Below are 12858 nucleotides of genomic sequence, written 5' to 3'. Positions count from 1 at the left end.
TATATAAGGAATAAAGATATCATGTACAGCAAAAAGGAGACTTTATGTACTATCTAGGAACAGCTCTGATGTTAGGATTGTAATGTATTACAAAGAATACTGCAAAATATTGAAGCAAGTAATCCAGAAATTGAAGCAGCTTTATTATGACAAAAAGATAATTACATCAGATAACAAAATAAAAACTGTATGGGATATTGTGAAGACAGAGACAGGTGGGGCCAAAAAGAAGAGGAACTAAAATAAACGAGACTTTGGTAACAAGTACATGTAGTGTTGCAAACCTCTTAAACAAGTACTACATTTCTGTTACTAACAGCCTGGGGTTTTACAGGTTCGGTGAACAGTGCAATGTAGTATCCAAGACCAGTCTTTAAACATAACTTTAGTAAAATGGAAATGACACTCACGTCTCCCTAAGGAGTAGCATCCATCATAAAGTCCTTAATATCTAAGTATTCCAGTGGGTATGATAACATATCAACAAAGTTAATCAAAGAGTGCTCATGCGAGTTGGTTCTATCTTAAGCTATTTGTGTAATCAATCTCTTATCAGCAGAACATTTCCAGACTGGCTAAAATATGCTGAAGTTAAGCCTCTATACACGAAGGAGGATAAAAAGATACCATCAAACTATTGACCAATTTCACTTTTGCCAGCTTTCTCAAAAATATTTGAAAAGATTGTGTTCAAGTGTCTCCTTAAGCACTCGATTGCAAATAATATATTGTCCAAGTCACAGGTAGGATTTCTTAAGGGTTCTGATACAGAGAAAGCTATTTACACTTACAGTGAGAATGTACCTAATTCATTTGGTAATAAATTACAGGCTACTGGCATTTTCTGTGATCTGTCAAAAGCCTTTGACTGTTTGAACCACAGCACTCCCTTAAGTAAATTAGAATATTATACACCATCAGTGCTGCAAAATGGTTTGCGTCTTATCTATCAACATGAAACAGAGGGTGTCACTGCAAAATACCTGTGCAGTAAGGAGTCAGTCTTCATCAGACTGGGAGTTAATTACATGTGGTGTTCCTCAAGGTTCCATCTTGGGTAAATTGCTTTTTCTTGTGTACGTTAATGAGCTTTCATCTGTTACATTGCCAGATGCTAAGTTTGTTTTGTTTGCAGATGATACAAACATTGCAATAAGTAGCAAGTCACGTACAGATTTAGAAATAGCTGCTAATCAAATTTTCACTGACATTAATAAGTGGTTTAAATCTAATTCACTGCCATTAAACTTTGAGAAGACCCACTATATGCAGTTCAGAACCTGTAAGACATTTCCGTCCAGCACGAGTATATCATATGAAGACATGCAGATCGAAGACGTTGACAGTGTTAAATTTCTGGGATTACAACTCGATAATAATTTCAGCTGGGAAGGGCATACCAAAGAATTGCTTAACAACCTAAACAAGTCTATGTGCCATGAAATGATGTCAGATGTAGGAGATATAAATATAAAAACACTTGCATTCTTTGCTTACTTTCATTCTATTATGTCATATGAGATCAGATTCTGGGGCAACTCATCAAACCGAGCAAAAGGTTTTAGGGTGCAAAAGTGTGTGATAAGAATCATTTATGGTATAAATTCAAGAACCTCTTGAGGAAACCTGTTCAAGGAACTTTGTATTCTAACCAATGCTTATCAGTATATTTATTCCTTAATGAAATTTGTTGCAAATAAGACATCTCTATCTCCAACCAATAGCTCAATACATAGTATCAATACTAGGAATAAGAACAATCCACATAAAGACCTAAAATCACTTACTCTGGTCAATAAAGGGATCAAATATTCAGGAACACACATTTTCAATAAAATGCCAGCAACCAATAAAAACTTGTTTTCAGACAAAGCACGGTTTAAACAGAGTTTGAAAGAATTTTTGATATGCAACTCCTACTCCATAGATGAATATCTTAACAGAAACTGTTAAGACAGCTTAAGTAAAAGCATTTGTTAGATTTCAGTTTCGACAACACTTGATCACAACAGTCAAATTAGGTATTTTCTGTATGATAAATTCATTAATAGTGCATAACAGTGTTTCATTCTGACAGTGTGCTAATTCTGTAAATATTAGCTGTTCCAGTTTACTGCATTGTCTTAACAGATTTCGACTATTTCCTGACAAATGATCAGGGTAGTAATCTATTATATTCAAATGTTTTACATTTTTATGTTACACTTTCTGACATGTTCCATGCCCACAAGAATCATCTCATTTTTTGGGTTTATGGAACAAAAAATTAATCTAATCTCCAGAACATCTGGGTCCATCCCTATGCCACTCCCAGTCTCTATCCTCAGGGATCATTTCCCCGTGGAAGACCCACGTGCAAGACCTGTCCAGTTCACCCACCCAGGACTTCCATTCTTGTCACAGGCTTACCTTGCTCCATAAAATGCTGGGCCACTCGTGAAAGCAGCTATGTCGTATACCAGCACTGCTGCAACCATTGCACAGCTTTTTTCATTAGTATGACTACCGACCAGCAGTCCACCTGGTTGAAGGGCCACTGCCAAATTGTAGCCAAGAGCAAAGTGGACCACTCTGTGGCACAACATGCTGCTGAACATAACTTACTTGATTTCAAAGGCTACTTCACAACCTGGGCCTTCTGGATCCTTCCATCTCCACCAGCTTTTTTGATTTCTGCAGATGGTGGTTATCCTTACAACACATTCTCCGCACCCTAAAATTATCCCAGCCTCAATCTAAAATAACTTACTGTCCCCAAACCTTCCATTCAATAGTTTCTGCCCCCTCTTTCCTGGCACTTCCTCCCTCTTTACATCCCCCACTCTCACTTTGTGCCACCCTCTGCCAATGCTGCCTCCCATCCTTTCACTTCCCTGTTTCTCTCCTTTTCACTCTCCACTTCTTGCCCCACACCCCCACCTCCTGAGGTTGTGTCTGGCAGTCAGGCCATGATCTAGTCCCCGCACGGCCTGTCAGGGAGCACTCTTCTCTCCTTCCACATGTAATCTGCTATCCCACCTCCTTCCATGCCCCACTCCATGTTGCTATTCACATGACAATTGCATTCCAGCTGGCGCTGCCGGTGGTAGTGTTCACGAGTCCATTAATTGTGCTTGCTTGTCTGATGGGTATGTGGTGCTTTTTTTTTTTTTGTTGAAGAATGCTTTGGCTGAAAGCTATAATGTGTAACAGTCTTTTCATTGTGGATGTCTGCAAATCAGTGGGTAATCTTTATGGTGAGTAGCAATCTATCGTTTTCCTAATATTGCCAGTAGCTGATTATGATACATAGGATGTATGATGTATTAAAATCTGAATACTTGATCCCCTGTGACATGTCTCACATTTTAAAATCAAGCTTTTACATGTTTCAGGTGTGTAATTAGCTCTTTACACTGAAAACCACATATATGTTTTCCTTTCTTGTGCAAGCCTTTCTAGTTGAAGCCACTTGGGCAACTTGCATGTGAGATGGCTTAACTATAATTCGTATGAGTGCATGTACAGTGCAGTGGCCAGTTATGTTTTCCATGTTTTCCATGAATATTAGAGGAAAGAATGAAATGCCACACTGACACACAGTCTACCACTCTTGAGTAGCACTTAAGGAAACAACAAATTGACAGGCAGATGCTCATTAAAAATGCCATAAGCTCTCGCTCCATGGACAGAGACAATGTCAGAGACTTTACTGGTCTCATAAAGGTATGATTTTATGTATATTGATGTAAGCAGCAAGTGAAAATTTGATTTTTTTGTTTGCGTAAGGGAGAATTTAAAGTAGACTGGGGCAACAGTGAGAATTTGGGTTGAGGATGGAGGCACGCCAGAGTAATCCATGCAGATGTGTGGACTGCTGTGGCAAGGTTATTTAGTGGTAACGCACCTGTCTAGTAAGCAGGAGTTCCGGGTATAATTCCCGGCCTTGGTCCAAATTTTGGAATTTAGTCCAGGACACTGGGATAACACCTGGTTATCATTAATTTTAACTAAGCATCTCCACCATTAGGCAGGTAAATACTGCTGATGAAATTTTTTTCATACAGATTTGATGCAGCTACCTACCAGCTAAATATCACTACACAAGCACGCATTCAAAACGCCAGTTGTGGAGGTGAATAATATATAGTGTGCAGATGAAAAATGGTGAGAGTTTAAAAACTAAAAGCATTTATTTTGAAGTATGTATGAACTTTTATCAGTACGTCTAAGTAAGTCTACCATAGACAACTAACAGTGTTGAGAACTGACAAGCCTCCTCATTGATGCACAACTTCATAAAAAGATGTTTTAATATCCTCACCAGGTTGGAGCAGCAAAATTATTACCTTATTTTATAATATACATATTTGTTGTTTTCTATTGTTGTGATCTACGAACTGATTTGCAAGTTTGCCTCTGTGGCAGATTATAGCAGTATATCCAATGAAGAGATACGTAATTTATTGCCCAAACATTCTTTTTTCATACCAAGAGACATCTGGTGACCATTCAGTTATGTAAGAAGGGCTTTCAAGTACGGTAGTGAATATGAAGGGACTTAGCTAGCACTGATATTTTGAATGTAAAAATGGAATTTCAGCCAATTGCATGTGGATTCCCCTATCCATAGTTTAGCTCTCTCCCTGCTTCCATTTTTGAGTCATCAGTTTTCAGTCTTAGTCTGCTGTGGCTCACCAACAATTCCTCTCCAGTGCCAACCTCTTATCTTGGCATAGCAGTTGGAGCCTATGTCCTCAGTTGTTTGTGGGATGTATTCCAATCTCTGTTTCCCTCTACAGTTTCTACCCTCTATAGTCCCCTCCAGTACCATGGAGGTTATTCCCTGGTGTCTTAATACACATCCTATCACCCTGTTCCTCATTCTAATGGAAGTTATTCCCTGATGCCTTAACACACACCTTATCACTATGTTGCTTCTTCTTGTTAGTGTTTCCCATATAGTCCTTTCCTCGTCAATTCTCCTGAAAACTTCCTTATTTCTTACCTTATCAATTCACCTAATTTTCAATATTCTTCTGTTGCACCACATCTCAAATGCTTCGATTCTCTTCTTTTCGCGGTTTTCCCACTGTCCATGTTTCACTATCATACAATGCTGTGCTTCAGATGTACATTCTCAAAAACTTCCTCAAACTGAGGACTATATTTGATGCTAGTAGACTTTTCTTGTGTATTGCTCACATAGGGATCTAGAGGATAAGATTAGAATAATTACTGCATGCACACAGCATTCAAACAATCATCCTTCCCGCACTATATATATGTGAATGGAAGAAGAAGAAACCCTAATAAATGGTCCAATGGGACATACCTTCTGTCATGCGCCTCACAGTGGTTAGCAAAGTACAGATGTAGATGTAGATTGAATGACAATTGACACACTTTTCAGCTCTTGCAATCTTCAGACTTATGAGCATGACATTTTCCCAAAAGTCAGATGGTGTATCACCAGGCTCATACATTCTATACACCAACGAGAACAGTTGTTTTGTTGCCACTTCCTCTGATGATTTTAGAAATTCTGATGGAATGTTATACATCCCGTCTGTCTTATTGAACTTAAGTCATCCAAAGATCTTAAATTCTGATCCTAATACTGGATCCTCTCTTCTACATCAACTCCTGATTCTTCTTCTATCAGTCGTCTTCCCCTTCATAGAGGCCTTCAATGTACTCTTTCCACATACTGCTCTCTCCTCTGCATACACTCTTAATGTTACCACCCTTGCTTTTATTTTCACCAACGGTTGCTTCGAATTTTTATGTGCTGTGTCAGTTCTTCCCACAATCATTTCTTTTTCAATTTCTTCACATTTTTCATGCAGTCATTATGACTTAGTTTCCCAGTGCTTCCAATTTACTTCATTCCTACCCGATTTGTATTTATGTATTCCTGAACTTCCCTGACAATTCTGTACTTCCTTCTTTCATCGATCAGCTGATATGTTTCTTCTGTTCCCTAGAGTTTCTTCACAAGTTACCTTCTTTGTACCAATATTTTTCCTTCCTACTCCTGTGTTTGCCCTTTTTAGATATGGTCATTCCTCTTCATCTGAACTGTCTACTGACTATGCCTTACTGTAATTTCTACAGTCTTAGAACTTTAAGTGTATTTCTTCATTTCTTAGTACTTCCATATCCCACTTCTTTTTGCACTGATTCTTCCTAATTAGTTTCTTAAACTTCAGCCTACTCTTTATCACTACAAAATTCTGATCTGAGTCTGTATCTGTTCCTAGGTATGCCTTACAATCCAGTATCTTTTTTGGAATCTCTACCTGACCATGATGTAATCTAACTGAAATCTTCCCATATTTCCTGGACCTTTCCAAGTATACCTCTTCCTCTTGTGATTTTTTGGACACTGCTATTACTAGCTCAAATTCACTGAAGTACTCAATTAGTCTTTCCCCTCTCTCATTCCTAGTACCAAACCTATATTCTCCCATAACCCTTTCTTCTACACTCATTTCCCTACACCTGCATGACTATTAGACTTTCATCTGCCTTTACGTACTGAATTACCCTCATATTCTCTCTCTCTCTCTCTCTCTCTCTCTCTCTCTCTATCTCTCTGTATCTCTATCTCTCTGTATCTCTATCTCTCTGTATCTCTATCTCTCTGTATCTCTATCTCTCTGTATCTCTATCTCTCTGTATCTCTATCTCCATCTATCTCTTCATCTTCGACTTGCAGTGTCAGCACGTATACCTGAACTATTACTGTCAGGGTTGGTTTGCTGTCGAATCTGAATCTGATAAGAACAACCTTATCACTGAACTGTTTACATTAATGCACTGTCTTCCCTGCATTCCTATTCATAAGGAATTCTACTCCTGTTACACCATTTTCTGCTGCTGTTGATGTTAACCCATACTCATCTGACCAGAAAGTCTTGTCTACTTTCCATTCTTTTCAACAACCCCCCACTATGTAAATAGACTGAGCCTTAGTATTTCCCTTTTCAGCTTTTCTTGCTTCCCTACCCTGTCCAAACTTCTGGAATTACACATCCCAACTTGTAGCACATTATCGTATCTATGATTATTCCATCTTTTTCTCATAATCCCCTCCTGGAGATCCAAATGGGGGCTAATCCATAATCTTTTGCCAATGGAGAGATCATCAATTACAAGCCACATGTCCTGTAGATACACATTACATGTCTTAAATGCAGTGGTTTCCATTGCCTTTTCCATTCTCATGCCATTGATTACTGCTGATTCTTCCATCTTTAGGGGCAGTTTTGCACTCCATGGCAAGAAAGTGCCCTAAACTTCTGTCCATTCCTCCACACTCTCTGAAAAGGCCATTGGCTGAATGAGGGTGACTTCTGATGCTGGGTTCTCTATGTAAACCAATTTGCCCTTCAATACATTACTTACAATGGCCTAATAGAAGATCCTGTGGAAACTTGTCTACATAGAATATATGGGATTGTGGTGGATGTGTTTTCCAGTTTTTCATGTCATGAGCATAATCCCATCATAGTGAGAGCCACTGAGGGCATGCTGTGCACATAATTTATAACTGCTGGAAATTAATTTCCTCACAATTCAAGTCTTTTTTGTCACAGAAATGTAATATAGCACATCACCACCAGCCTTCTTTGAAATGCAAGGGTTGAGCAGTTGGCGAAGATGTTTAAGGTACAAATGCAGTATGCTGCAGAGGCAGAATCTACTGTGACAGTCCTCATGAATTATTTGACCAAATATTGTTCCAATACAATTGCAGCTCATCACAAATCTTACATGCACGATATGACAGGTGGCTGCAGGAGCAACTCCACCAGCCTCCACCAATAGTGGCTTCTCCTAAGTCTGGATGTCCACTTTCGGACACACACACACACACAAGGTGAATTTCTGGCACTACTAGACTAGACCAGTAATGCTAATATATGTTTTCTGCTGTGGCTGAGGAGAGGTAGCTCAATGGCTGCTATAATCAGTTGTGGCTGAAGCAAGTGCTGGCACAGGTGCAGGATGCCTACGTGCATAGGCATGGCACCATTATTACTGCTGCCACATCAGTTATGCCCTGAGGCACAAGTATTAAAACTCCATGGCATATTCACTGCTACTATTTCCACAAAAACTGCTCTGGACTGCTTACACCACAATTAGAGGAACTACAGGATGACAGGCAGATACTGATAGAGGTGGCCCATCACATCATCCCAGACAACACTGACTTCAGTTCCTCACACCATCCTCAGTGACATTTGACCTACACAACACTGACAAAAAGACACCAGCTTCTAAAGTACAGGAGCCTCTGGAGGCATTACCAGCCTGATGATGTTTCAGATATCACTAGGATATTTGCAATTGCTAGAGCTGGTGAAGATGGCTGGGGAGATCTAGCAGGTAAGAGCAGTAGATCCAGCTCCAGGGGTCCCTCAGTCAATCTCAGGTAGCAGCAGTGATCTTTCCTTGTTCCAGTCCCTCCAGGATGGTCACAGGTCCAGTATGTTTGCTATTAGACTGAGTAGTGTGGGTCTTCCCTGGGGATGAAAGGTGGCCTGGACGAGGGTTCACCACCCTCCACCTTCTCCTAGTGCTGCCATGAATAAAAGGATTCACTCTACCAGCAGTCAGGGCAGCACCCCATTTGTGGGATGAGCGTCATAGACTTTATTTTTAAGGGTTGGTTAAAGGAGACGGGTGAGTGAAGGAGGGCGTTAGTACCTTCATTAAATACTGACAACATGAGCAGAGATGAGGAAGTATTTGCAGCTGTTTCTCACCCAATTGCAAGTAATTCAAAGCGACCTGACAGAGCTATGAGAAGCATACCACATGGGATAGCCCTTGATGACTAATTGTGAATAAATATGCTTTTGGTTTTGTTTTTACTACTGAACATTAAATTTCACTTCCTAACGTATATCAGTATTATGTTGGTTGGGGACTCTCGTAGTATAGTGTTTGTTTGCTGATGGATCTTATACAGGCATACATGTAACTGATTAGGTTGTGATTGATACCAAGAGTAATCTAGCCTTTTATAAAATTTCCAACAGTTTTTCGCAGTGTTATTTGTAATCACTCACGGCAAGTGTCAGTTGATTAGTACAATTAAGATGATCATGCCACAATGCAGAAGATGCCTCACCATGAGACAGAGTGGGGGGAGGGAAATGCTAAAAAAAATGGCTTAACAATTTGTTATTTAAGAAAAAAAATCATTAAGCCTTCTAAATGCTAAAGAATCAGGCATTTCGGATCATGTGTGCTGCTTTCCAGAAACATTCATAAAACAAAAACTATTCTTAACAGATATTTTGTTATATTTTATTCAGGAACAATAGTAAAATACCTACAACTATACTCTCGTCATACTCATCTGTAAGCCTTTTGTCATTCAGTTTTATGTATAATGTCTTACTCATGAAATTCTATTCTGAAGAATGGTGGATCGGACTAAAATGTTGATACTAAATGCTCTACACCACATTCAGACTACTTGTGTCTGACCAATTCACAAAAGGGCTCTCATTTTTTTCACATTGAAACTATTTCCTCTAGTAACATGGGAAGTTGTTCAGGAACAGTAGAAGTAAATAACATGGTGAAAAAACAATAATGTTTTGTGCATTAGTAAATACAATACAGTTCAATAAAAGATAATTTACTTTAATAGACTTGTACATATATTACAAATAAAATATGAACATAAATTATTGCAAAAGCATACAGACCTTAGCAAGTTTTGAAAGAGGGCAACGGTTGACAGGTACGGGTATCCTACAAGATTCATTAGCTTCTATGAGTATACATTTTGAAGACGTATACTGCAACTCCATTTCATATCCTGTGCTGTTCGCCACGTCAAGAACTAAATAAAACTGTGCACTCCTGAAAGAGAGGGAAAAAATTTAAGTCTGTATACTGCTGGGAGGGTATTGTCTAATATGAAGGGTATTGTCTAACACGAACAATCCTTAAACAAAAAACAACAACACACTACAAAATTTTAAATTACATTTACTTACTTGTAGTGTGCATGAATTGGATCTCTTCCAGTTTTCCATCACATCAGATAAATGGGAAGTGATGTTTTGCATCACAAAGTTACTAATACTGATTATGTAATGTTTCTCTCTCTCTCTCTCTCTCTCTCTCTCTCTCTCTCTCTCTCTCTCTCTCTCTCTCTAAACAGTTACTGTAAAACTGTGAAAGAAAGTGTGACATTCTTTCTCCACTAGTGATTGACCCATCTCTTTTCTCTAATCATAGAATCAGTTGTTTTTGGAGGTATCCTGATAACTACAAAATAGCATCACAGTGGATCACTTACTCAAGGATGTTATGTTAATATTAAAAGCAGCCAGTTTGCTTTATTGTATCATGCTTCCCTTTCCAAGCATTCATTATGGCAACTGTTTGCCAGACATTGCTATGTCTGGCAGATGCAACAAAGAATGAAGATCAGCAATTTTTTTACAATGAGATCAGCAGAGAAAGTACTGACTCAGACAGGACAAGGATGGGAAAGAAAAATTGGCCTTGTTCTTTTCGATAGAATCTCCCTGGTATTTGCCCAAGTTATTTGGGAAAATCTAAATCTGCATACATGAAGTGATCTCAAGAAGAGTAAGTAATCAACCACATCCCACAAAGCAATACCTGTAAGTTCAAGAGAGCAGAACAAGAGCATAACTGTGCAAAAGCAGGGTTGAAGTATGTGGTTTGCTTCACACTCAGTAGACAGAATTATACAGGTACAGAATGAGGCTACCAAGCACTCAATCCCTGTTAGATGAAATGGACCCTACAACACATTTGTTCATTAAACCTTTCACTGGTCCAGATGTATATATATGCTAACCATTTCAATGCTCTCAGTGTATATATGCAACTTGCTATCTACAGCAGTTTCCAGCTACAATCGTATAGTTACATATAAAACCTCTTACCCGACTAGCGAGTCAGAGATGACTGTTGCACAAGTATGTGGCCCAATTGTTGGAGTACTGAGAATTACCCAAACTATTTATTGGGTGTTTAATTCTCTTTAGATATCACTGGTATTGTAAAATTAGCTACATTGTGTGCTGCACATTACGTGTTATCAAATAAAATTACACTATGTTACCATCTGTTTACAGCAGATGAGACGCTAAGTCTTCTAGGTGAAAGTGTAGACAAGGACTTAATCATTCCCTATCCAGCTGATTATGGTTGGATAGATAATGATGCAAGAATCAGTCTTTACAAATACTCAAAATATTAGTGAGCCAGCAAATGTTGAGCCCTTAAATACAGATCCAGATTTTGATGTACCATTGCTTTACCACAGATTTCAAAGAAGAGACTGACAAATATGCTAAAATACACAAAATACATGATGTTAGATGGAAAGACTCTGATTTGGCCTGCAAAATTTTCCGTTTAGATGATTCATCTACTGTATATGACTACTTTCAAGTTTCTTTTTTTAGTCAAGAAACTTGAAAGTAATGTAACTTGTATTATGAGCATGTCTGCAACAATGCCAGTGAAACATCCCAGACTGGAACACTTGAAAAAACACACAAAAAAAATTTATTGCTTCCTCACGATAAATTTTATGATGCCTTAAGTGAGAAAAAATGAAATAAACTCTTATTGGACCAGCAATCCAGTACAGTCTATGCCAATGTTTACACAAATCATGCCAAGAGAAGTATCTTCTGTTACAAAGAATGTTACACTTTGTTGATGACAATGAGGACCATGGAGATGACAAAACCTGGAAAATTAGGCGAGTTGTGGGTCGTCTAAGAAAAGTATTTCCAAATGCTTTCCATTACGTTAAAAATTGGTGCACTGATGGAAGTTTAATTTTCTACAAAGGCCATGTCCTCTTCAAACAGTACATTCCATCCAAATACCATAGATTTGGCATGAAGTTTTTTGTCATGTGACTGTGAAACTGAATATATTCTTGACTTTATCATTTATGTGGGTGCAGCAACAGTCATGAGAAATGAATGGATTTTGGGTAAGTGTTGGAATAACTTAAAGCATTGTTCTTCCTTTATTACAGCACTTCCTTGGTAAAGTCATACACTGTACATTGTCAGTTAGTATACTATCCTGGCATTATTTTTTTATATGCATGACAGAGTAAGTAATGATTGTAGGACTAGAAGGAAAAACCATGAAAAGCTGTCTGCTTTATCAAAAAAACTTAAAACCGCCGAGGTTGATTTATGCCAACAGATAAAACTCTTGCTCTCAAGAGGCAGGGCAAGCAGGAAATGAGGTTGCTTTCAACTCTTCTTGGAAGTGAAATTATAACAACTTACAAAACTGACAGGGAAAATCCCTTGCCTTATGGCTCATATCCCCACAATTGACCTAGATATGCATCCCATACATCCTCCCACCACCACCTACCACTATCCGGTCACAAGCCTCACGTTTCCCATCAAAGGGCTATCTGTGAAACCAATTATGTGATCTACAATCTAAGCTGCAAGCACTGTGCTGCATTCTATGTGGGCATGACAACCAACAAGCTGTTTGTCCTCATGAATGGTCACCAACAAACTGGGGCCAAGAAACAGATGGAGCACCCAGTTGCTGAGCATACACAATGTTCTTAATTTCAATGACTGCTTCACAGCCTGTGCCACCTAGTATTTTCCCATTAACATCAGCTTTTCTGAATTGCGCAGGGGGAACTCTCCTTACAATGTACCCAACGTCCCCATAACCTTCCTGCCCTCAACTTTCATCAGTCATTCTTCTTTACCCCTTTATTCCCTTCCCTGTTCTCATTACAGCACTACACATTCCTCCATTCCACCAATGGCTCAGTCTTTTTACTTCTCTCCTTTTCTGCTTCCTCCCCCAGCCCCT

General features: G+C 38.8%; 1 protein-coding gene across 2 annotated transcripts in view; it reads right to left on the bottom strand.

The window, feature by feature from the left end:
* LOC126334642 (protein brunelleschi) overlaps positions 1 to 12858 on the bottom strand; it is a 249443-nt gene that overhangs the window by 23772 nt on the left and 212813 nt on the right. For both annotated transcript variants that reach the window (XM_049997084.1, XM_049997085.1), the window contains exon 20: positions 9711 to 9867. In XM_049997084.1, coding sequence (XP_049853041.1) covers positions 9711 to 9867 — 157 coding nt within the window. The remainder of the gene's footprint in view (positions 1 to 9710; positions 9868 to 12858) is intronic.

The sequence above is a fragment of the Schistocerca gregaria genome, chromosome 2, assembly GCF_023897955.1.
Source record: "Schistocerca gregaria isolate iqSchGreg1 chromosome 2, iqSchGreg1.2, whole genome shotgun sequence".
NCBI classification, from domain to species: Eukaryota; Metazoa; Arthropoda; class Insecta; order Orthoptera; family Acrididae; genus Schistocerca; species Schistocerca gregaria.
This window is presented reverse-complemented; position numbering and strand designations above follow the sequence as displayed.